The sequence below is a fragment of the Colletotrichum paranaense genome (genome assembly GCF_030867605.1).
Source record: "Colletotrichum paranaense strain IMI 384185 chromosome Unknown Scaffold_11.1, whole genome shotgun sequence".
Classification (NCBI taxonomy): Eukaryota; Fungi; Ascomycota; class Sordariomycetes; order Glomerellales; family Glomerellaceae; genus Colletotrichum; species Colletotrichum paranaense.
In genome coordinates, this window is record NW_026848969.1 from 1491283 (window position 1) to 1516673 (window position 25391).

General features: G+C 53.3%; 7 protein-coding genes across 7 annotated transcripts, besides 1 other annotated feature; 3 read left to right on the top strand and 4 right to left on the bottom strand.

The window, feature by feature from the left end:
* Nucleotides 1–3011: 3011 nt before the first annotated feature.
* On the top strand, nt 3012–4956 carry CPAR01_12830 (ZIP Zinc transporter; the record flags this gene model as incomplete). Its single annotated transcript, XM_060497085.1, has 3 exons — nt 3012–3261; nt 3487–3687; nt 3878–4956. 3 exons carry the CDS (start codon nt 3012–3014, stop codon nt 4954–4956), a joined length of 1530 nt encoding a protein of 509 aa, XP_060344618.1.
* Nucleotides 4957–5586: 630 nt separating this feature from the next.
* CPAR01_12831 (uncharacterized protein) lies at nt 5587–7487 on the bottom strand (the record flags this gene model as incomplete). The annotated part of the gene is made up of 6 exons (XM_060497086.1): nt 5587–6398; nt 6475–6594; nt 6700–6914; nt 7058–7118; nt 7173–7292; nt 7346–7487. 6 exons carry the CDS (start codon nt 7485–7487, stop codon nt 5587–5589), a joined length of 1470 nt encoding a protein of 489 aa, XP_060344619.1.
* A 1465-nt stretch (nt 7488–8952) lies between these two features.
* Nucleotides 8953–9750, top strand: CPAR01_12832 (uncharacterized protein; the record flags this gene model as incomplete). The annotated part of the gene is made up of 1 exon (XM_060497087.1): nt 8953–9750. One exon carries the CDS (start codon nt 8953–8955, stop codon nt 9748–9750), a length of 798 nt encoding a protein of 265 aa, XP_060344620.1.
* A 544-nt stretch (nt 9751–10294) lies between these two features.
* On the bottom strand, nt 10295–11794 carry CPAR01_12833 (uncharacterized protein; the record flags this gene model as incomplete). Its single annotated transcript, XM_060497088.1, has 3 exons — nt 10295–11494; nt 11567–11639; nt 11703–11794. 3 exons carry the CDS (start codon nt 11792–11794, stop codon nt 10295–10297), a joined length of 1365 nt encoding a protein of 454 aa, XP_060344621.1.
* Nucleotides 11795–13436: 1642 nt separating this feature from the next.
* Nucleotides 13437–13505: a sequence feature (Short protein (CPAR01_12834, KAK1528276.1) was converted to a misc_feature.).
* Nucleotides 13506–15617: 2112 nt separating this feature from the next.
* On the bottom strand, nt 15618–16610 carry CPAR01_12835 (uncharacterized protein; the record flags this gene model as incomplete). The annotated part of the gene is made up of 1 exon (XM_060497089.1): nt 15618–16610. The coding sequence occupies one exon, from the start codon at nt 16608–16610 to the stop codon at nt 15618–15620; it is 993 nt and encodes a 330-aa protein (XP_060344622.1).
* A 4803-nt stretch (nt 16611–21413) lies between these two features.
* On the top strand, nt 21414–23499 carry CPAR01_12836 (uncharacterized protein; the record flags this gene model as incomplete). The annotated part of the gene is made up of 2 exons (XM_060497090.1): nt 21414–22258; nt 22314–23499. The coding sequence occupies 2 exons, from the start codon at nt 21414–21416 to the stop codon at nt 23497–23499; spliced, it is 2031 nt and encodes a 676-aa protein (XP_060344623.1).
* A 547-nt stretch (nt 23500–24046) lies between these two features.
* On the bottom strand, nt 24047–24844 carry CPAR01_12837 (uncharacterized protein; the record flags this gene model as incomplete). Its single annotated transcript, XM_060497091.1, has 1 exon — nt 24047–24844. One exon carries the CDS (start codon nt 24842–24844, stop codon nt 24047–24049), a length of 798 nt encoding a protein of 265 aa, XP_060344624.1.
* Between the last annotated feature and the right edge of the window lie 547 nt (nt 24845–25391).

Below are 25391 nucleotides of genomic sequence, written 5' to 3' on the forward strand. Positions count from 1 at the left end.
TCGTAGTCATTCAACTCACTCATTGCCTGTCAACATGATTGCGTTGATTCAAGGTGATATTGCGAACAGATGTCAGCTGTCTCATTTTGCTACACAAAACACTGCCTATGACACTCAAGAGCTAGATCTATGATCTATCTGACCAGGTCCATCGCCGATGATGGCAGAAGGTAACTAGACGAGATGTCTTTGATCATCGTAAGCATCGTGAAGAGGCACTAGCGCACCGTGAACGCACGCCTCAGTACAAGGAATTGAATTGTATTCAATTCGAAATCCGATGAGGGATGTTGGTAAAGTGATCATATCTCATTGCATCTGACATAAAGGTATTAACTGAGAGTATCGAGACATCTCATGCAAAAATCGATCCATGAAGTCTTTATACTCAATGACAATTCGATGAGCTCTATCTGGTGATGATGAATCATGGCAGATTCATAGACAACATGGTACCGAAGTGCAGAGCTCACCCCAACGAAACCTGGAGTCCAAGTAACCTTCATGGCCCTGGTGAGAGATGGTCATCGATTCCCTCAATATTCGATATCGACCTTTCAAGAGTAGCTCGGAAGACAAGTCCCTAATTGAGGTCAAAGTTTTGGCCGAGTTGAGGTCTATGACAGAGCCGCCCTTCACAGTGAGATCTAGTGAGCATGCCATCAGGATGTCACCGGTGAAGGGCAACTCACCTCACAATCCTTACTCAAAGTAGTGGTCGATCAACGGAACACCCTATGTAACCTAGCTTCCAATGACTTGAAGAATGTGCAAATGAACCGCTCGAGATGGCCCGTAAGGTTTGCAATTTCATCCCGCTTCTTGTTAATCTTCCTCAGCTCAGTTTACAAAAGTTATTACGGTCTCCCTGCCGCTTTGGCTCACACTCATGTGATCGGAAGGAAATGACTAACGGAATGTCACTGATTGGTTAACCTTTGAGGGAGCACAGAGCTCTTATGTAATCTTCTTTTTGGGACCAAGCTAACCTTGATGAGGAGTGGCGTACTCTCAGTACGTACCTGATCTGAGAACCCAGCGGCCCAGATCTGGTTTTCGCTGCGATCTTTCCTGAGTTCGAGATCATCCAGTGCTGTGTGTCTAAACATTCCTTCGCCCAACTGCACGATCAAGAAGAGTGTCATTTCCAGCCCAACTTGATCCTCATGTCTTTGGCACCTTATGCCCCCTTCCTTGACAAAGAAAATTGCAGCTATCTGTATGGTAGCGGAAGAGGGCGAGACATCATTGCAGTTAACATCGAACCGGCGCCGGTCTCCGAGCATTCGGTCACGGGCAAGCACATGGCCCCATGACAAGACGGCTCTCGGATCCGAAGACTCGCGGCGACACGCAATTGACCCGGGTCAACTTGCTGGTTCTGCTCCATCTCCGGGTCCGATTGCCCTCTACTCGGATGAGTTTTGAGTCACTCGAAGCCACTCCGGCACCGGACACAGTTGTGTGACCTGTAGGCTGTAGCCCAAGGCCAAGACTCAAGGACTGAAATTACACTACGTTGTAGAAACGGTGACCAGTGGCCAAGGTGCAGCCAAGAAGCCAGGGCCAAGTCAACTGACGCGTCTCTAACCTCGCACCGGGCGGTCTGAGGCCTGGGCACCTTTCAGGGCATGACACCTGGCCTCGTCACAGCGAGAGAAGCAGAGATTGCAGTCAAAGTCAAGACACGAAGTCGAGCACACTCGAAGCAGCGGCCTACCGCAGCCACGGAGGAGAAGGAGTTGGATCTGACTTATCCGCTATCTGTCGCTGTCGGCTATCTCTAGTCCTGCGGCCTGAGCTTCGGAATAGAGCGGGAGCATTCAGCCCCATGGGGTAAGCGGGAACGCCCATCACTGGGTGGTAGGCAATGCGACTATGGGAAGAACCGGGTACTCTATATCCAGTGACGTTCTTTTCGCGGGGTCTAAGTGATGCGGGCGAACGGTTTGAGATTGGGGGAAAAGGGGGGATATATGCATTGCCGGTAGTGATGATGGCTTGTTTATCCTCGGCGCGAAGAGGTCACGGAGAGGGTGCTAATGATTGGACTTGGGGTTGCTAGCAGTGATACGCAACGAGGTCATCATCGTCAGCCAAGCCCACCACAGGTCACCTTGAGTGAATGACTGAGAGGAGGGGATGAGAGTCATGATTTTGAACAGACTACAGCAAGCCTGAGCAGTGTTCGAGTTAAACATCCGAAGTATCTGACCTATTGCCGTCTTCCGAGAGTCTCCAGTCAACATCGGCGTCCGAGTTTCGCGGTACGAAGATTGGGTTTACAGTTTACGCAGTACCTTACACTACGAGCATGAAGTGCAAAGTCCCACCGGCACAGTCCTCCGTCCGCCCAGGAGCCCCTCCTCGGCCCCGGCAGCCACGTTCAAACACGGCTTTCATTCTCATTAATCGCCTTGATGTAAGTAGGTACTTAGGGATTACAGAATGAGTGATGCTGAGGCTGAGACTGGCTGTGTGACTCGCTTCCGCATTTGGCCGAAGCAAGTTCCCGCCCCGCTGCCCTAAAAATTTCTAGATCCCGAAGACGGCACAGTTAGGGACAGCCAGTCGGGCCAGGTCTTTCAAGGTTCCTCTTCCCCTTCCCCCCTGAGGCTTGGGGCCCTGCTGCACCCGGCTCCCTCAAGGTTGCGAATAGAACAGCGACTGGATGTCACTACTCATATGTAGTTGGGTGTGGAAGTACTTGACACCACAGCGAGCCCCCACCATTACCTCAAGGTACCCAAATTGACGACCTCGAGGTACTAAGGTACCTTGATCCCCAGTGACCTCGAAAGATTGACTCGTGTGATTCCATCTCCATCTTCTTATTCTCATAACTCCATCCTCTTACGATTCCAATCAAACCAGACACCACATCAAATCATACCAAATCCAGACCGACAGCAAGTAGACAGTAACGAAGACAAGTTCCAATCGACCCAACGAAAGGACTCCAGTCCCCCCCGTAGAAAGACAACCACAGCAAAAGGTCGTTCTCGCCCACGATGAACTGCCCTTCGCGCAACGACGACATCACGCTGGAGCATCCAGACTGGAACCAGAACCCGCCCTTCTTGTCTGCCGACCTCACCACCTGTGAGGATCTGAACGGCATTGCCAACGCCCGCGAGCAACGCAGGGCCCGGGGCGGCGCCGGCGATGGATCCGACGGCCGGGGTGACGACATGAATTACCAGACGTTGCCACGTCTGCAGCCCGATCGGAGGCTACGCGTTTCGGGAGGGTGGAAACACGGTGAGTCTTGAGTTCCTATGAAGAAATCCTGAACATTATTGTTCAACGACGTTGGGGGGTGTTACGAGTGCGATGATGCGGAGACTGGGACCAACGACATCAGGGTTTCCTCTCTCCCATTACTCACCTCACTCACCACTCTCGGTGTGCATGCGGCATCGGCCGGCATCTTCAACGACATTTAACCACACACAACATTCTTAAACGCATACTAATTCTCCCCAGGTTTCCATCCCCGAAACAAAAAGGTGCATGGTGGTGATGACCATACACCTCTCCTTTGGGCCTCTGCGCCCGCCCGCTCCGCCCTCTGGGGCTGGGTGAGCTGGATCATGTCCGTCATTGGCTGCTCAGCCATCATCTCTGCCCTCAAGAGCCCCGAGGCTGTCGCGTCTTTCCTTGTCGCGACCAAAGAAACTACTCATTGTAAGTTGATCTTTCTTCATCACAGTCTCTCGAAAGACGGGGCCGCATCAACCCATTGCGCACATGTATCAAGATACGAATCTCATTCCATCTCATCTCATCCCATTGCGCCTCATCTCACTTAGACTCCCCTTACTCCTTCTATTCACCACCAATGCCTCAATACAATGTAAGCTGACAATATCCCAAGCCATCACCAAGCGCCACGCCCACACCCACGACCACGACCGCATTACAGCCCGCTCAACCTGCCCGACCGGCGGCCTCGGCGACGAAGATGCCTACAACACGCCTCTCCACGTTGGCGCCCTCTTCATCATCCTCGCAACCTCCTTTCTCGCCTGCGCCTTCCCGCTCATCGCGAAGAGTATTCCCGCCATCCGAATCCCCCGACCCTTCTTCTTCGCTGTCCGCCACTTCGGTACCGGCGTCCTCCTCGCCACCGCCTTCGTTCACCTTCTTCCGACGGCCTTCACCCTTCTCGGCAACCCATGCCTGAGCTCCTTCTGGGTCGAGGATTACCCCGCCATGCCGGGAGCCATCGCTCTGGCCGGCATCTTCCTCGTCACCGTCATCGAGATGGTCTTCTCCCCTGCCCGCCAGATGTGCTGCCGACCCGATGATGCCGTACTCGCCCCGAACCAACCCGAGGCTGGCGATGAAACCGATCAGGGGCAGCAACAGCAGCGCGTTGAGAAGCGCGTCATCGTTGACGAGGAGAACCGTGCCGTGCAAGTCAACTCCAACGGCGGCATCGTCCTGACCCCCGCACAGCAGCACCAAAAGGACATCCTCCAGTGCATGATGCTCGAAGTCGGTATCCTCTTCCACTCCGTCTTCATCGGCATGACCCTCTCCGTCTCCGTCGGTCACGAGTTCGTCATCCTCCTCATCGCAATCGCCTTCCACCAGACCTTTGAAGGCCTCGCCCTCGGCTCCCGCATTGCGAACATTGACTGGCCCCAGGGCAGCCTCCAGCCCTGGATGATGGCCCTTGCCTACGGCTGCACCACGCCCATCGGCCAGGCCATCGGTCTCGCAACTCACCGACTCTACAGCCCGGACTCGGAGTTTGGCCTCATCCTCGTCGGCACCATGAATGCCATTTCGTCTGGGTTACTGGTCTTCGCTGCGCTGATTGAGCTTCTGGCTGAGGACTTCCTGTCCGATGAGAGCTGGCGTGTCCTGAGGGGCTCGAAGCGCGTCTGGGCCTGCGTGCTCGTCTTCTTTGGCGCCTTTGGCATGAGTCTTGTCGGGGCGTGGGCCTAGATGGATCCCCCGAGGCTAAGAGGGGGGCAGTCTGAATCGATAGCGATGCCGGGTTCCTGCCTGGTGGTCTTCTGTTGGCTCGTCTGTGACCCTCTTGCACCTGGAAAGACGCGGTGAGGTGTCTTGTTCCGGGTTTAGACGGCGACGCTGCGTGAGTGGATGGCGCGAGCCGACCCCTTGCGTCGTTGCCTCTATTTCAAGTTTCCACTCAGCAGCTGGGTTTGTGCTTATGTACAACAACCTCTGTCATCTGTTTGTATGGATCTTGAAAATTGGTGTATCTCGTTCTTTGAAAGACTGCCGCTTGAAAGAGTTGTTGGTCAGAGTGCTTCGTTATTTGCTTTACGTTTGGTTTCGTCTATGAAGCCGTCCGCTCGTTCAAAGCAGTATTAGCACCATACGTTCCTTAGATTAAAGAAAATTTAGAAAATGATTTGTGGATAAGACTGTTTCCCAAGTGCCGATCGAAGCAGATGACCGTCCAGCACTGTCTAGGCCGAGTCTCTATGATTGTCTCCCAATACTCTCACTCTCTCTTTGCCTCTCTCTCCCCCCCCTCCCCCCCTCTTTCTCTATCGTTTACTGTTCTGGATCATCTAGGCCTTATTCATCTCGTATTCCACACAATCCTCAACTCACAAACGTAAAGTCACTCGGTGAAGTTCCCTCACTCACAGTCGGACTAGGCGCGACCCCACTATCATAACTCCCCCTTCTCCTGGCCTTGTGCCTCTTGCCCCTCGTCTCGAGCCCTCCTGGCAATGGCACACCCCCAACAACCTCGATATCACCATTTCCGCCACGAGCAGCAGAAGCCGTGGTAACAGCGTGCCAAGCCCTCGTCTCCTCCGCAAGTCTAGCTTCCTGATCATGCCTATTCCTCTCCTCCCTGAACCGCATTCCCAGCGCCTCCTCCGTCTGACTGAGATACGGGAATTTCTGCTTCTGTCTCTGCGGTAGCGGAGAGGAAGGCGGCGTGGGCATGCCCTTGCGCTCGGTAGCCGTGCTCCAGCCCGCGGTGTCGCGGGCAATCATGGCCGTGTGTAAGGCGCAGCATACCGATCCGGGGCCACCGGCTCCGAGTTGCCCACCGGTTCCAACTCCGCGCGGGGAAGGGCACCCGGGAACGACGCAGGCGTGGACCGCGTCGCAAAAACTCCCATTTGGTCTCGCGGCACCATGACATCCGGCAGCCCGGCATTCGTGGCTCATACAGAACTGGCTCGCGGAGACGAGGAGCGGATCGTCGGCGCGCGGAGCTGGGCAGGACGGGTGCAGGCAGGCGTGGAGTGCGCAGCGGCGGCTAGACGGTTTGGAAGGGTGAGGACACTCTGGGCTTGCTGCACACTTGTGCGCTACGCAGAAGCTCGGTTGGTGTGGCGGTTTCGAGGGGTTCGCGAGGTCTGCTGCTGGTTGGGGGCAGGTTTGGGCGTGGCAGGTGTCTGGTGAGCGAGCGAGAGAGGTTTTTGTTAGCGAGCTTTTGCGTGAAAGAGGGTAGGCCTGAGTATGTCATCTTACGACTGGCACAGTAGAGTCTTGATGCATCTGTTGCGTTGTCTTTGCGCTCTCGACATGGCGGATATGTACACTCGTGCTGGGGGCAGAAGTGGACGCCGCCGCTGACGACGGCTCCGCAGGCTGTCGCGTTGCAAGCTGTCGGTAAATCTGAGGCGCTTGCCATGTAAGTTTCCCCGTCCTTTGAATGTAATGACTAGACTTAGGGCCCGGTGAATGAAGACTCACGGAACCAGCAAACTTCCTCGTGTGTTCCACCGGGCGAGACGACTCTCAGCGAGTCACACCCCGCGGTCTTGCAGAGCCGGTGATCTCTGCACCAGTTGCCGCCGGCGATTACGCTGTTACAGTCCTTGTCGGTGCAGCTGTGACTCGGGCAGTAGAGGCCGTCGCCGACGCGCGGGTGACCGCAGGCGGGAATAAGGCAAATAGGCGTGTGGAAGCTGCACATTTGGGAGTTAGTGGCCCGCTTATTGTGGCATCCGTAGGTTGCGCAAGTATCTGCATTGCCAGAGAAGCGGTTGAATCAGCATCAGAGTCGATGGGTAATGCGACATGAAGGATCAGGAAGTCACGAGAAACGTACGGCTTTGGCAATATGGCCAGTCCTGGTTTGCGTCGGCGAAGATGCGCTGGACGGTACAGCCCTGGCAGTGGCAGCGGCCGTCTTCTCCCAGATGAACATGATCAGTACCACATACAGACAGCCGAAGAGATGATTGGGTCAAGGCAATGCAACGTACGATCTTCGCAGTACTTGGATAAACCAGGCTGTTTGGGGTTTGTACACATCTTCTCACCAGTACGTGACCGGCAGGCATCTCGAGATGACGTCAGACTGGGCTCTTCAGCAGGCTGCGGGGACTGAACCCACGATCTTTGCAAAAGATGGAGAGAATGCGCTTAGCTTTGGCCGGTGCCTCGCATTTCAAGACCTTATGAATGCAGCCAGAGTAGACGCAGTGCGGCCGGGGCGGCGGAGGCGTGGGCTGTTTGGCGCGGCAGCTGAAGAACATGATGGTTTGCAACTATGTGGTTAGAGAAATGATTGCAACTGGGCCGATGAATGAATCCTGATGGAGTATTGGAAGTTTCTTGGATTATCATAGGGAATGTACAAATTGGACGATGTCGCATGGGCAATTAAGGTGACTTGATATAAGAAATCTTGAAGAGGATGAGTGAGATGAACGCTAGGCATCCAACATCACCATCAAAAAGACCATCGCTTGTTGAACAGTGCAACTATTATCTCTCTCTGCGTACAGTCGAGCTTTGAGGTTCCAAGGACTTATTGATGAGAGAAGGAAACCGTTGTTCGATCACGATAATACCCCTGGTGATGGTTCATGTGAGAGCTGAATGCGAGACATAGCTCCTTGGAGCCGGAAGAGAATTGTGCAGGGGAGGCCGAGCGAAGTGAGAGTAAGACTGTGAGTTGAAAAGCGATAAATGAGAGCAAGGGTTTACTCTTCAGCGTATATCAATTCCGTCTCTCTTAGTTATTTCGACACTCCTTGAGATGACCAGGGAGGTGCATGGACTGTGTCTCAAGAGCGGCATTGCATGAGAGAGACAGGATTCCGCAACGATCGATCAACATGTTCGACTGAGAGAAGATGACCTGAGACTTCAGACTGAAGATTTCCATAAATGAAAGAAGAAGCACTTTTTAGTTGCTTCAACTAGGACAAGGAAACGGTTCTTGCGGGGCACTGCATGCAGGCAGTCGGGCCAGGTGAAGATTTCTTAAGCATCGGATAGGAATCAATGAGTGTATACTGGTCAGCTAGCTCGACTTATTGGACCCACGAAGTCGAACTCTCGGCTGCTAGTAGTCTCATGAGTTTCATAAGGCACTCAATGATTGATGAGCTTGAGTTGAAGCGGTGGTGAGAGTGGGTGGCGGTTCCCAAAATCAGGGAAGGAGGGTTTGCCCCACCAGCCACGCTTCTGCAGGTCCACATCAGTACGTACCGGAGGCTATACCCAGTACGGCTAGAAGGGTCCAGCCACCTCGGCCTAAAGCACGTTAAGGTGCCCCTTGACGGCCCCTGCATTGCAACGTGCCCCTCGTTCCCACCAGCCACAATCATCGCGAAATCAAGTTTCCCATCCTGGCGGGCGGCAAGGACGGAGATCATCGCCATCGCCAATTAGTTGCCGTTCGTCGGCTTTCCTCGTCATCAGGGTTTCAACAGGACCTGACAGGCTGGCGACCTTGCAGGCTGGCGAAAGTATCACTGCCACTACCAGCGTCATCCTCTCTTTCTTGTTCTTCCCTACCATTGTTACCCATCGCTCATATCCCTCTCTGGCGCATACGAGACAGCTTCACCTGTTCCTATAACCTGCCAAAACACCACAACACAGCGTCTTTGATCACGAACAATGCCCTCGATCCGTCTTTGACGACTCAACAGTACCACACAACAGCTCCTGCGGCATTGAAACATCTCGCGACAGTCGCTCACCCTTACAATGACCGACGAGGAACAAGGCATCCAGCGCCCGGCGCAAACCTACCAGACCCCCGACTGGGAGACCCCCATGGCCAACAAGCGTCGCTCGTTCTTTGATCGCTTCGCTCCAGCGACGACTGGCCACCAACGCGACAATAGCAACACTGCTGCTCCCACGGCGACGAACGAAGGTGGCTTCGCGAAAGAGGATACCCAACGCTCAGATGATCACGCCCATCTGACCGCTCCTACCACCGGCGCGGCGGCCGCTACAGGCGCAACGACAGCATCCAAGGCCCATCCCTCCCTAGCAGCTCGCTTCGATGCTCTGCTCCCGCCACAAAAGACCTACTCTGGCCTTTCTCGAAAGCGATTCCTTCTCTTCGTTGTCTTGCCCCTAGCGGTCTTGCTCCTGCTCATCCTCCCTCTAGCCCTCGGCCTCGGTCTCTCTAAGCGTGGCGGAGGAAAGCAAGATTTACCGCTTCCGAACAACCAAGACGTTCACACCGGTGACCTCACGTACTATGCTCCCGGGCTCGGCGCCTGCGGAAAGACGAGCAGCGACAGCGACATGATTGTCTCGGTTTCGCACTATCTGTGGGACGACGTGCAGAGCGGCGGCAATCCGAACAATAACCCGCTATGCGGCAAGAAGATCCGCGTCCGGCGTGATGGCGAGGGATCGGTGGATGTCACCGTTGTGGATCGATGTACCGGCTGCGCGCCGACCGATCTCGATTTAAGCCCCGCGGTTTTCAACAAATTGGCCAATAAGGACGAAGGCAGGGTCACTGGCACTTGGAGTTGGTTGGACTGAGCAGGTCTGGACGAATGCCTGAATCGCAAGTTGGATGGGAGTACTGCATAAGGAACATCCCGCCGGCCGGGAACTTGACGAGACATGCGAATAGTACGACTACGAGCCGAAGACGGAAAGACGTTGCGCGATGTTTGGAATTGCTTCGATACCCCTGTTGTTTTGTTCTTCATGCCTTTCATAGATACCATTGCCCTTTGAGGCACGCGAATACGAATACTTCTTACAAACTTCATGACTCCCTGGCACAGCGCAGCGAATCGGCGGACATAGTTCCGTCTATTAACCATCCCCAATGGCGACACCAACGACTGCACAACGATCTGGGTCATGGTATGACATCGAGAATAATCAGTATCATTGAGCACAGATACTCGGCCAGACTGAGTGCCGGCCCTCCTAGCATGTCGATAACTACAATGTAACGCCGTGAAAGCAGTCCCAGGGTATCCCCAAACCATGAACCCGACATAGACGCCAGTAAGCCAACCCCGAACCATCGCCTATCCCGCAGAGAGACTGCCTAACGTCAGTTCTCACTTGGTCAACTCGCTGCGCCCTGACTCCGGTCTCGCTCCTCCGAAGCAAGCAGACCATGTCCCACGGTAAAGTTTGTCGCTCCTGACCTACGCATGAACCGACTCTGACGCTGATATTCCCAATCGATCATGCCGTGGTCGGTCTCCAAAGGCGACAGCTGGGGCACTGGACTTAATCCCATGCTGCTCTCCCCGTCACCAACGCTATACTCTGCCACCAAAGACACCCTCTTCACGCTCTTCTCTTCCCCGATAGCTGAGCTCTCAGGTTCGTCATCATCGTGCTCCTCCAAAATGTGCCGCCTACTTGCGGTCGACCTCAAAACGCGCGCCGGCTTCTGGAGCTCGAGGTCACTAGCGCTGAGCCAGCTCCCAAACTCCTCAAAGGTATGCCTCCTCGAGTTCGGCACCCCCGCAGGCGCAGGCCCCCGGTGTGTGCTGTGAACGGTGACACCCGACGACATGTTCGCATCCTGCTTCGTCCGGTGCCCCGTTGCCTGATTAGACGGTGTCGGAAGCACGCCCGCAGTCTTGAGGTTCCGCAGAAATGGGAACCACTCCCTCAGCAGCGGCCAAACAAGCGGCAGGTTCGATACGTAGACGGCCACGCTCGCTTCACGGATGTACCACAGCATGTATGTAGGGCTGTACGGGTCGGTCAGGTTGAAGATCTTGGTCAGCAGCGCCGCGACGATGACGCAGATGCCAAGACTGAAGACGAACAAGAGAACGACCTTTTGCTTCCAGGGCACCTTCATACGAAAGACGAGCGGAAGGGGAATCATTAGCATCAGCATGTCGGAAGAGATGTTGAACCAGCCCTGGAGGATGGCGTAGTTCTCATACGTTGTGCATTGCGGGTCGGGTGGCGGCATAGCCCAGTAGCCGCTGAAGGGACGGCAGGCGGCGAACATTGTTATCTGCGTCGCGGTCCATCCAAGAGCGACGTACATTGCTAGCCAACGCACGAGGCGCTGAGCGGCGAGGTTGAGGGTGAGGCGGGTGTAGAGGATCAGTACGCAGGCTTTGAGGACATAGATGAGGTTCAACATCGCCTGCTCCGAGACGAGGACAATCTTGGAGCCGTGGATGCGGTCTTCGATCTCGGCTTGGGTGAAGGTTCCTTCTAGTTCTGGAGGGTAGAGGTTCGAGCCGCCTCCGTCGGTGATAATATTGAGGAGGGCTACAAGGACGGTGAAGAGCACCTAACACGCGACAAGGAGTCAATTTCCGGTTGTTCAGTTTCTTGAGAGGATACTCCACGCGGTCGAACATACTGCTGCGAGAATCTGGAGATAGTCGTCGGCTTCAAAGTTGGAGACACCACCTAACCTCTTTGCTCTTCCATACCTATCAAGGAAATATGTTAGCTTGGCTCCTTTCCGACCGCTGACAGGGGCCTATTGAACGAACATTCTGAGGAAGATGAAGGCCATCCCTATTGAATAGTGTATCCAACTCTGACGCTCGAGACTGGCGCCGAAGCTCTCGTTACCGGATACCATCGTGATGTATGACTGCCTTCACTATGCCCTAGTCGCCAAAGATGTAATTGCGCCGACGATCCCAGGTGAAACTTCTTGGTGACGATCTCTCAACGGCCTATGGCATTGTTCTTTCCCAAACCAGTTTCGATGCCGTAAATCTGATTCAGAAGTGATCGTGCCAAGGACATGGGTGATGTGCAAAGATCTGGATGTACTCCCACGACAAGATTGATATGGGATATGCCACAACGATATGGGCTTCCCAACGAACTCACTAACGACACCAAAAAACCTCAAACAAAGTCCGAACGGGAATACTGTGTGACGCGGACTTTGAAGGTATTCCAGCGCCCGCCCGCTACGAACTGGCTCCAAGTGTCTTCAACAAAGCCGGTGGGCTGATATCTGACAGTTCGAGGGCTACAATGGCGCGGTTTGAGAATTGACAAGCCTCTCCGCGTGGCTGGCTATCGAGAGAACAAGCAGGGCCGGATAGTTCTATGGTTCAATGTCTTCGACCCTGAAGAGCGAAGTGTTCGCGAAGACTCCAAGAGCTAGACTTAGTTTGTGGCTCGCCGCAGCTCACTGGTGCGCCCCGGCCGACTGGATTCGCCGACTCGGAGAGGCTTGAGTCTTGCTGAGGTACTGTGGTGCTTCGACAGCAGTAATGACGATAAAGAGTTTACGATTTACGAAAAGCCTACATAGCATCCAGCCGCATCTAGCTTGGCGAAAGTTGGAGGCGGCGGTGGCGTAAGAATCGCCGGATGCGGCCATGTTCGCGTAGATGATACGTTCCACACCAATCATGAAGAGGTGACAGGCACGACGGGCCCCAAGAAGCGTGAACCATTTTTGATTCTTCACTCGGTACGCTAGCTAAAGCTGACTTACGAGCTACGTTATGTGGACTAGTCTTTCTTGCTACTACAGCTTGCCCAGCAAGTGATTGCACTCTTCTTTGTGGTGAGCTCGAGGGGAGACGTCGTCCCCGATGGAATGGTCGATCTAGACTTCGAGACGCGATGTGGTTCCCATGGGTGCCCACGCCAGCCACTGCGAAAGCTGGCTGGCTGGATATTGAACGCATTTCTGTGCGAGGAATTTTGAAATCAGTAATCATCAACAGTCAAGGAAGTTACCCTACTTGTGGCCTCCCCCTGTCCGGATCCAGACCTCTGGAACGCAGGGTTGCTTATCAGACCGGCACTCTTCCGCGCTAACGGCACCCAAAGAATCGAGTTGATCTAGATGTTGGGGTAGTACAGAGACTAGCTCAGTTCACTGCCGGCGAAGCATTCTCCCTTCCCTTCGGAATCCAGATTGCCTGGGTAATTTTGTCCATGTCGCCGAGCCGGTGGGATTGATGATGGGATCTGATAAAATCATGGGAAAAACGATTCCAATTCTTCGAGATGCCCAATTGTCCCGAAATGGTATATCTTGCTTGGCTAGTAGATCTCATAGTAGCAGATTGGGTCTAAGGTCATCGATGAGGGCCACTTGGGACCACCATGAACACAAAATTGTCATGTGTTTCTTGGACAATTACACTATGCCTACCGGTTCCCATTTAGCCCCCGAAATAACAAAACTGCTCATCATGGAACTTACGACGCAGACTCGAATGATTCGTTCAAAGTTTCGTTCGTGCCAGCGACTATGACTTGCTCCGGTCCCCTCCCTTCGGATCCCGGCTCAGAACCTTGATCCGCCAGGCAGTCATCATTCGGGAGGAAAAGGATGACAGCATTCTAAATTTTACCTTTGACGCCTCGCATATCGACACAATGGGTCTCCACTTCTTGAGACGTCTATGTCTTGGTCCGGTATGTCCTCGGCGACGACGCCGACTCCCCGTCGTAGTCGGCCGCCAGATACAGCCTCGACCGGCCGGTTACAGCCAATCATATCTACGCGGAATATTCTAAACCCCGTCTATCTTTTGAAGATCATTTCCCATCCACTTGGATGTCAAAGAATCATTCTTTCTGTATGCAGCATGAGAGTTCGACTCGTTATCGCAACGCGGAGCTCGCACTCGTGGATGAAGAAAGGCAACGAGCTTAAATCAAACTGTCAAAAGGCATCTGATTTCAAGTCACATGTTCGCCATGCGTGAACGAATGGCATTGAGATGTTCCAATGAATCTCCGACTCCAATGCTTTGGACCGATAACGAATGCTGTTGTGTAAGCAACGGCACCGGACTGAAACTCATTGGCTTTCTGCTGCCAAGCATGTATTCAGGCGCCGCCATACCATGTCGATCCAGTCACTTCGGCCTACTTTGCCAATTTTATGTTTGCTAAACCTCGGGCCTTGAGTCTGACACCTGAAGTCGCCCTTGAAGGCTCCGGTTCTGGTCTATTATCGGAATATCTCACAGCATCTCCAGGACGCACTGGTCCATGGGCAGAACATGAGTGGTTCGAGACGAATTTGTGCCGTGAGCGGGCAACAAATGTATGTTCACGATTTTTCTTGATTCAATGGTACCGTGGTCATGAGTTTCGGGGTAGAATCTTGACCTGTTTCTCCACCAAGTTGACACGGGGTTCGGGCGCGCCCACGGAATATGTACGTCTCAAACACCAATCTTACCAAGCCAGGCACAAACGAGGAACACGGATCGATCACCGTGATCGACGCAGATCGCAAGACGGGCTGTGCCGTCTGGACTAATGACGGGAGCCCGTGGGCCCGGGTGGCCAAGGCGCGGAACGCGTCTCGAAGTGTCTTCCTAGTCAAGGCTTACATTTCTCCCCTCTTCTCAGTATGGTGGAGTGGTCGTCGTTTCTCTTCCCCTAGCAAACTGCGCATCGTGTTTCCCTGACTTTTCTCTCATCTTTTTCTCTCCCCGTCGCTGATATCGTCCCCGCACTGACGGCAGCCGCGCAATCATGGTCTACCATGTCAAACCCCTGAAACGGAGGCACACACCTCTTGACGGGCTCGCCGGCATCTTCCTAGATGTCAGTGAATGTGTGGGCAAATAAGATTTTCCTGTCTCTTTTCCTGCCTCATGTTTTCTCCTTTTCCGCCCCCTCCCTGTGGAGATTTTTCTGCCTGACTGTTCGAATATCTGCTCTTGTCAATTCGGTTCCGTCATCCGACTTTGGCGTGTGATGGCCTTGAGACCTGTCGACAGTGACTCTTTGACCTACCTTAGCTACGTTTGTTTGGCGCTTAGACGGCAGAGTCAGGTTCATCCACCACACTGGCAGATTTGAGGGGGAGGGCTTCCGAGAGGATCTGTTCGCCAGCCAGCCGCGCGCCGCCTGTGACTAAGGCGAGTTTGACGTGAACCGGCGGCGGTTGCGCTCGTATGTTTTGTTTTATTTGGGACACTGCAGATGTCGTTTCTCTGAATCTGTTCATCTGACGTTGACGTGCAGCACCTTGACGAGCCGCTAGGCGATGAAGGGGTAATTACGTGAGATATCTGACCGCTTGCAGCACAGTTTCCGCACCCGAGAAAAGGTCAGACTGTTTCAGTGGCCATCAGATAGGTGGCTGAGTCAAGTTCATTGTGAAGTTCTGGCTGAGTTTCTGCAAGCTCTTTCAGTTATTTTGTTAACGGGCTCTTGTTATCCGTTTCACCAGCGAAGCAAGCATTCGTAGAGAGTGTTCCTTCTCTGCCTCCTTGAAGTCAACCGGTGGTCCGGATGGAATAAGGAGTTTCCCCTGATCGAGCTGTTTGCAGACAGGAGGCAGCACGAGTTTGGGACGACACGCAGTCAAGAGGCTTGGCAGCCGATGGGCAAACTACGGGGATGCTGACTTCATGCCATTCTCCATTTATGGTAACCCTACCTGATCTTGACATAGTATCAAACATCTACTTCGCGCCAAATAGTCTCCTGACCCATCCCATTCTCGTCTCGAGGGCAGCCTTGGCGACGTCTGACCCTACAGCGAGACCCAACAGGTCGAACCCGTGGAATCCACCACTCCAGACATGCAGGTCCGCCTGCACACCGCTATCCCATAGCTTCGTAGCATAAGCTACGTTCTCATCTCTGAACGGCTCCGCAGTTCCAACGTCGATATATGCCGGTGGCAGTCTGGAGAGGTCCGTTGCCCTGCCCGGCGCGACATAGGGACTCACGTCCGCTTCCTCCAATCCTGCCTTCTCTCCCAACACGCAGCCCCATGCAGCGTTATTGTCCAGCGCGTCAAAGCATTTGTCGTCCCTGAATTGCTTCTTGGATATGCCCGTGTCCCTGTCGTCGAGCATGGGATATACGAGCAGCTGCGCGCAAAGCTTCGGCCCGCTCGTGTCCCTCGCCCTCAACGCCGCTCCAGCCGCGAGACCGCCGCCCGCCGAGACGCCTGCGATCATGAGGCGCGCGGGGTCGATGCCCAGCTCCTGCACGTGCTCGCTCGTCCAGAGGAGACCCGCGTAGCAGTCGTCCTGCGGCGCGGGCGCCGGGTGCTCTGGTGCCAGGCGGTATTCTATGCTGACGACGACGGCGTCAAAGTCCTTTGCCATGCGTGCGAACGGCTGGATCCCGAGAAAGGCATCGCCGAGAACCATGCCGCCGCCGTGATAGAATACGATGCCTGGGCGTTGGCCACTTGCCGTCTTTGGGTTCCGGGACTGCAAGATGACGATGGGGATCTCTCCGTCTGGCCCAGCAATTTTACGGTCCTCTACAAGTAGGTCTTCGTCGTTTCGTATCGCTGCTTGCATAGGTGCCATTGCGGTCGCTCGTAGTTGTCGCCCGTGGACTATGCCATCCCTATCTCGCGGGTAAGCCGTCATGCGATCCAGGGCCGGGACCAGTTGGGCGTCGTATGGTGGCCTGGGAAGTAGGTTTTCTGACGACATTTTGACTGATGTGTTTCAAATGTTCTGTCCAAAAATGAAAGTTGTCAGAGACGTGCTTGGCCACTGTGTGCGATTTCGTTGGTCGATATGGGTGCTACTGAACGAATCGTATTTTGAAGTTCTTGTTGATCTTGGAGTCAACGAGATGTGATCTTATTTCTGCCGAAAAGCATATGGAATGCCGGGGTCAGATTCCTGCCGAGGCCCGCGACCTCGCGAATCCTTTGTAGATACTAATGCGCTTCATCAGGGCAACAAACGCCGGCGTGCTATAGCCGGGCGCTAAGTCCGACTTTGTCTAGAGTGCCTAAGGAGAATGGCCACATCAACTGCACTATCCTTCGACAACGGGACACAGTAGAAGGGAAACTCGGCACAATGGGGCTACAAGTTCATCCGCGGCGTTCAAGGGAATGGCAGTCTACGGCTACCCCGCACCAGTTCCCAGAGGCTTGTTGGGACCCTTGTGGGCGATCTGGTGACAGGGCCTACAGGTAGTACAACGCCAGTGGACTTGGTAGCCGAGCTAAAGAACAACAGAGACAAAGATAGCCTCGGGTGGCTTTTTATTCGTGTTTGGCATCAAGATATTGTCAGTAGCGAGTAGGTAGTCACTGATCTTCCCCGCTCGTGTTGGGGAAGGGCTCGCTTTCGGGGATCCGGGCACGGAGTGTGATCTCTGTCTCAGCCCGAGGCCCCGTCTACCAACGAGTGAATAATCCCGAGGCCCCGGGAAGAGTTCAAATACCGTCGTGTAGGCGACTTTATATCAAAATCCGGGGCACACAGTCGCCATGATGCAGTATCACTTGTAAATATCACAATTAGGATGCACGTATCATCGTTTAACAGAAGCCAACGGATTTCCATGCTGTGAGATTGACGAGATGATTTTGAGTTTAGTCTAGATTGCGACCTGGAAATGAACTAAGGTGATGTCCTTTGTGAAAGCTCTATCTTAAAGCACTGAGGTGGTCGTAGAAGCCAGCCTGCCAAGCTTCCAGAAACCTTCGTACTCATCCTGAAGCCAAGATGCGGGGACGGCGTTTGCAGCCATCTTCGTGTCACCTGTGTGAGTAAGCGACAGCAAGGAAGCACTAATGCTGCATTGCTCGGCAATCGTATTCCTTTAGGTGATGTGGCCTTGTAAGCCCCATCTGACGTGAGATTTCGTGCAAATGGGATATCCGATGCATTTTCAGCCCTGTGGCTGATATTAGAAGGAGTTGTAAAATGTTTCGTTGCCTGAGAAAACAAAAATGCCCAGGAAGTGGAGTATCGTCCGGCCGGCAGTCCGGGGTTATAAAAACTCACACGATTATTCTGGCTGCACAGAGTAGTACCGAGTGTTTCTGTACACCCAGGCTAGGCCAAAGTCCGCCTGGGCCACCTTAGTTCGGTCTGGTACTTGCGGTATCTCAAGTTCAGCTTCACGATTAGTCCGTAGATATGGGGCCGCACTGCTAGCAGTGACATCAGCCGCGCAAAATCGCCTCTTCGCTATCGTTCAATGCAAGGAGATGTCCTTTCCGCTTTGCTGATCTTTGCCTTCATCGATTTCGTTCGCGACCGCGGCCCTTTAGGGAGAAGTTGGACCGAGTGTCCGAATAGAACCAATGTTCATGGTGAAGCGGAGAACATAAGACGATGACAAGTGAGCGCAAAGTAAGAAGCCGGGCCGAGAATGGCCAAAGTTCTGGACCATTTGGGACTTCTGGGAAATTCAGACGCGGAAAGTCAATTTCTTGCACCTTGGTCTCGATGGCTCAGTTCCCCCTGAAGCGATACCAGGTAAGATTATGCGAATGTCTGTGAGTAGGTTTTGGAAGGCGGTTGGAGGCGAATCCGTTCGTTGAGTAAACTCGTAGTAGAACTTTTCAACGTTTGCTGTCAGGTACCGCAATGCCTCAGCCTCCCGAAGGCAGCACAGACGGAATAGACCAGAAGACCTAGGTCACGGTGGCGTTATGATCACACCCAATTGATTGATTGAAGATTGGAGGTTAAGCAAATTAGTTTTCTCTTCTGGAGAGGACTAACTAATGTTGGATTACCAAGACACCTTTTGTTTGGTGAAACGAACTAACCATTGTTCAAAGGCAACTACGCGAGTTGGCCAATCGGCTTATACCACCGCTCATAGTTTCATTTGAGGCTCCAAGAGTTGTCTACAGCTGGAATTGACATGCTTTGTCGAGAAGAGCAATACTCAATCGACTCGAAATTACTTGGCAATCAGAAGTTGCTGCAGAGAATGCTTCTAGTAGAGTGCGTTCAGGTCTAGGTTTGGCGCACTCTCGTCAAAGAACAGCTGACGTCTGGCAAGCCTACCGGCTGTCAGTGCAGACCGGACGTTGCGATTTTGCAATGTCCGCCCCCCGAGACCGTGCCAATTCGAAATGAATAAACTTCCATCATGAGGCTATCACTCGGATCTTACACCCATTTTTGATCATCGCAATCTTGACTACCTTTTCATACTATCAGCCAGAACAGAGCTCTTTATCGAGAGGCGAGGTATTCGCCACTATCTAGCCATTGCAAGCTGCATTTGAAAGGATGAGGCTGGCCAACCGTCATACCTACATGCTGAGGCTTCTGTATGTCATCAAATTAATTACTTCTAGATCCAGCTCATGCTATGCATCCCAATAATGACGGGCGCCGCATTGCTTCAACGCCACTACTGTAGAGAGGAACGCAATCAAAGGGGAACGCCAAACTGCGCTGCCCGATTGAGATCCTATACTCGTCCAACGTCTATTGCGACATGATGTACGGATTTCCTATTTTGCAAGAGCTCGCGTGTGCTCACCGGTGATACCTCTTTCAGCTGTGAGATTCTGTCGGTGACCGAAGCCCCAGCCCGTCAGCAATTCGGGAGTCCCAATCCTTTATACTGTTCTGAAGGATCGCGGCTGAATGAGATGGCATGCATCGCCCCAAGCACTTGAAGGACAAGGGCATCATCAAGCTTAAAATGCTCCCGTCAGCACTAATAGAGTATATTTTTGTATAAATAGCAGTCGATATAGGTGGGGTGATAGCAAGCATATGCTGTTCTTAATGTAGAAACGCATGCGGGGTGTCGAACACAAAGCCATTCGGCCAATAGGAGAGCGTGCCGCTTATTGCGTGCCTTTGTTGCTCACATGTCACCCTCCACTACCCATTTGAGCCGCTTCAGACAAACATCGATCGAGGAGAGACTCATGATCTCAAATATGTGGGCTTTAGAACCCGGGGAAGTCCTGGCTAAGGTGATTTTAGATGACTAGTTGACGTCGGCCTTCCTGTAGGGCCACAGGGCTCAACTCCACTGTCAGTGATGATAGCGGCGTCAGGGCCCGATCTCGATACGGGCACCATCGTTTTGTACATGTAGACATATCGGGTTTGATGCCATGCAATGTCGAGGACTAAAGGCTTGTTACGCATCATGAAATGCTTAGAAATGGCAATGGAGCCTCCATACTCACATACCGTGTTTTGCCATCTGAACCTAGATAAGCATCAACAAATATTCCCAAGTAAGAGAGTCGCGACGATCAATGGCTTCAAGTCGTGGTCAGTTGCCTGAAGCTCCCTGGCATCCTTCTTTCGGGACCCTCTGCCGACTCTCTGCCGCGAATGGTGGTTGCATGGAGTGACTATGCAGCTTCAAGCCTACGAGATGGTTTACGTTGAGGGTGGTCGGTATACTTTCCCTATGGAATCCCGGAATCCAAGAGACGAACCCCGTATCCGTATCCGTTGTGATTGGCGGCAGCAGTCCGGCTGACCGGCCACACATCAGGCACACACAATCCGAGCCTTGAGATCCTTCTACCAGCTTACTTTTTTCGGACGATGACTACGACCCGCGATTCAGTTGTGGTGTGTTGCGGCTGGTACGTGGTATGCAGCGTCGGTGAATCGGCCTTACGGTCCATGTACGCCTCACTCAAAATACTATGTGCCGGCTGCTTACCGGCTTCCTACCGGCCTTCCTCCCAGTCATTTTCCCACGCTGTGGATGTTTCATTGGGTGCCATAATTCGCCCATTCCGATTAAAGATGATAGCGCAAGGAGACCGGGTACGTCGGACGGTCATCTCATCTTCCACAGGCTGTCACGAAGCTGCCTCAGAACGTCAAAACCCTTTGACCGTCTGGGGCGTGATAGGTCGCATCCCATGGGAAGTGGCTCAATTGAGGGGGTATGCTCGTCGTCTTTTCAACCCACCGCCCAAAGTTCAAGATCGGACTATAAGAAAAATCATAGCGGGTGTAGTGGAAAAAAGGGATGGTGCATGTATCCGCGCGGGCGTGTGGCGGGCAGACCCTGTCGCTGAAACCCCTTCTCTAACTCTATCAACTTGCACACAGATCCGAGTGACGCACGCCACGAAGAGGATCTTGACACGGCTATGTTCTGTTTCCGGGATGACCAGACAGCAAGCCTCCTTGGAAGGACCGCACACCACCTTTCAGGGTAATCAAGTCGTCAATGTTCCCAGCCGACTTTTCCGACCGGGGCCTGGGTTGCACCAAATCCTTGCTCTGTTTAAGCCTCCGCCCCTCCCCTTCAACAGGCAGTTGTCAACCTCATATCTTGAGGTGGTGTAAGGTGACAAGTCTGTCTTTTACTCTCCATGTGCTAGCGTTCTTTTGATTCTTAATTCCTTTTCGAGATCGGCCATCAAGGCATCTGACATACTCTCCCACGATACCACATGCTGGCATGGCTTAAAACTCATTCTCATCGCATCTGAGAGAACCCTTGAGAGGCATACGAGGCCCTCAATCATCTCACGCACCAACATGTGGCTTCTTAAAGCCGCTACGATAGCGGCAGCAGCTGCAGCAGCAGGTCTTCATCTTGGGCCTCTGCACCCAGTTCAATTAGAAGAGAGGCAGCTTGCCGATGCAACTTCTTTCATCGCGGAGCTACCAACTGGACAGCAACAAGCTGATCCAACATCAACAACAGCGGCCGTTGCAACAACTCCACCTCCTCCACCCCCTCCACCGCCACCTCCCCCGCCAACCTCAACATCGACAACGTCGACTACTACGCCGCCGCCTCCACCTCCACCGCCAACGACGACGTCTACATCGATATCGATCCCGGCGCCAACAACCGTAATAATATCTTCGTCCGTGGCAACACCTCCCCCGCCGCCGCCACCAACGACATCAACGACATCGCAGGCTCCGTCTACTACGGTAGCACCCCCAGTATTTTCTCCGCCCCCGGCACCGACAACAACAAACCAAGTAAGGACAACTACATCGATGCCGATCGCTCTTCCGGCCAGCACGACTGGCGCTGCAGTACAGCAGCCTCCTCCGCAAGGAGCAGGGTCAGCCCAGCCTCCAACCGAGAGACTCGTTGATCCCGCTCAAGGCGCTTTCATCGGCGGCGACCCCACGACTAACATCGATGTACCGGTCACTTTCCTCTTCCTGCTGCTCTTCGCGGCTGGTGCGTACACGCACATTAGGATCTACCGTGCCAATGCCAAGCGCGGTCACAAATTCTTGCTATCCGATCTCATGTTCGATTTCTGCATGGTCAGAACTGTCACTTGTATTATGAGAATTGTCTGGGCTTTTGAGAAGGGCCGAGTTGTGATTCTCGTCGCACTCATCGTCCAGTTCGGAGGGTAGGTCTTTCATCGAATATCCACACCCAAAGTACTGTGACTAACTTCGTTATAGAGCTGTCGTGGTGATGGTGGTCAATATTTTCTTTGCTCAAAGAATTGTTCGGTCAATCCATCCTCACTTTGGATGGCATCCCGCCTTCCGGGTCTTCATCCTTTTCTTCCTTTTCTCGGTCCCGGCCGTGGTTGTCTCGAACAGTACGTCAATTGGTGTCTCATTCTTCAAGATTGAGGACCAGGACCGTGTCGACACCGCACTCAATGTCCTCAAAGCTGGTGTCTCGTGGATCATGCTTCTCGCGGTCCTGCCACTCATCATCGTCATCATCGCAGCAGTGATTCCTGGACCTAGACCCGAGAGATTCGGGCAAGGTGATACTCACCAGAAAATTGCCGTCCTCTTCATTGGCGCCATCCTGCTAATTGGTGGTCACGCGGTGCGTCTTGCGGCGACTCTGATGGCCGAGCCACCCAATACACCAAACAAACTCTTCAGCAAAGAAGTGTTTTACACCACCGGTTTCATGTTGGAGATTTTTGTCGTAGTTTTCTATGCAGTTGTCCGCATCGATCTTTTGTTCCACGTCCCCAATGGATCGAAGGGCCCGGGAGACTACTCCAGGAAGCCGAAGCCTGGTGAAGAAGACTACGAGGCTGCACTCCTCACCAGAGAAGAAATCGAAGATGAGCTAGCCGGACTAGGCCACCCGTATGAAGTTGTCGACTCTTCCGGCCTGGGCAGAGATGGCTCTGGTCGCACCATTGTCGCCTTCAGCACAAGACGTATGAACGGCGAGAAGCCTGTCGTACTACCGCCCAGACCAGAAGCATACAGCCGTGTCAGATCGATCCGTGGGTCTGTCAGGTCCATGCGTGGCTCCATGAGGTCTGCTGGCGGTGGCATCTCTCGGATGATGTCAGTGCGCAGGTCTGCTGCCGCGCCGTATTTGAACGAGGTCGAAGTCGGTCAGCCCGAGTTCAGAGACAATCCTTTCCAAACACCACCAGTCAGTCATTACGGTGTAGCACAGCCGCTGTTCATTCAGTCGCGGTTCAGCAGATATACGGATCCAGAGGATGCGAGGACACCTTTGCGACCAGAAAGTCAGGCGACGTCTGGAGAGATCCCGCTGAGTCTTGATCGGGAAGGTCTCGGCCCTTACGAGGGACGGCCTCTTGCTCGACGGTCATCAGTACAAAAGTTTACAGCACAGGAGAGGGAGGGAAACCCCCTGAAGTAGAGGGCTTATGAGTATGAATCTAGACAGTACATGTAGTGGGAAACAGGAAAGGATACTAGCGGGATCAACTTGGTTGCTGGAATGACAGCATAATGGAGTTCCGATACATATTTGCCAATTATTGTATATAGTAATCCAAGTTAGTGTATAAATCTTCATATTGCTGTGCGCAAGGCAAATCTTTCCGTGAATCCCTACCGGATGGACGGAAGTGTTTAGAGTTACTGAATCCTATGATGTGTTTTAGATGTCTCTACTGTTGATCTTGCCCCATCTTTGCCACATAGCCTACGTGTTGTACACTGGAGATGCAACGGCCAGTACCACACGTAAGAGTAGATTCGTGAGAGAGAACATTGAGCGAGCGCTCTACAGAACCAATTGAACGAAGTTTGTCTCTCTGAAGTTCAAAGTATATTAATTTCGAGAGAGATTCTCCAATTTTCATATGACGACCGCTTAGCATGTTCGTGACGGACCCTGCCTCAATACATCACCGCGCCCATGTCCAAACTCCTGCTTGATCGTACACATTCCTATCCTTGCTTTAATGCTTCCTAAGGCCGAGCAATCCCATTAGTCCACCTAAGAGTCCTCCTCCACCACCTGGTCCCGCCGCCGGAGCTTCTGCTGGAGCCTCCGGGGCAGCAGCAGGAGGGGGCGGGGGATTTTCGATAGCAGTCGCTAGCCCAACGGCCGTCCCATCCGGCATAACGGCTTGGCAAACAGTCGTGGCACCGGGAGGGGCGGCCGGTGGACCTGGAGGGGGTGCGGCGGGAAGAGGCGCGACAGAAGTGCCGCCAAAGACGCCGATGCCTTGGTCCAGAACGGTACTGAGAGCCGTTGCGCTCTTTTGCGCATCACCATTGAGTTCGGGAGGGACCTTGCTGACGAGAGCTTGGGCAAGGGCGACACTAGCAGACTTTTGATCCTGAAGAGCAACAGCCACCAGCGGTGTTGCGCCCAGAGAGTCAACCAGAGACTTCTTCGCTACAACGTCATTGATGGTGACCTTGACGTTGTTTGTGAGAGCGTCCGTGGCAGCCTTGAGGTTGAGCGCATCCTTTTTGTTGAGGACTTCGGATCCCTGGACCTGGGTGGTGGCGTCTTCGATGGAACTCTTCACGTTGCCGACGGCATTCAAAAGCTGGATTCCGCCACCGAGGGTGACCGTGTTCGTGGCCTTCACGGAGTTATCAAGACTTTGAAGTGCTGAGTTGATAGTGTTTAGAGCAGCTTGAATCGTTGCCAGGTCGCGCTTGTACTTGGCATGTTGTATAGAGACAGGAGCGGCGAGAACTGTAACCGCAGCAAAGGTAAAGGACAACAGAGAACGTAGTAACATCGTGAGCCTGCCGGAAGCCCGTCTCCTTAGACGAAAAGGATTGAAGTTCTGCTTCCTTTAAGATTAAAGAGAGTGTGGTGGGGAGGAGACAAACGAGGAGGAACTTCAGATCGTTCCAGCTCAGTGGGTTTGGATTATGAGTTGACGGATAGTAGGTGGGCAGGAGTCTGTGAATGAAGTTTGGACACGACTACGACGTCCATATAACGTGAGTGAGAGGGAGGTGATGGCAGGGCCAGGCCCATCCTAAAGCGACTTGGCTGCCGCAGGTCCCGATGTCACCAATAAGCCTAGCCTGAAGTTTGGGATTGCCGGCTCTTTCATGAGGCAAAGTTGAGACGGTCTTGACTTTCGGTGTGGGAGCAGTGACATCCGTGATGTGAGTGGAGGGTTATTTCCTGCAGGCTGTCTCCTATCAACAGTCTGGGGCCAAGGTTGTAGGAGGTTGTGCAAGATGAAGCCATGGGTACGGCATTGTGATGGCCGGCGAGCTGCGCGATTTGGTAATGCGAGCCACATACATTTCATATCGGTTCCCTAAAGAAGT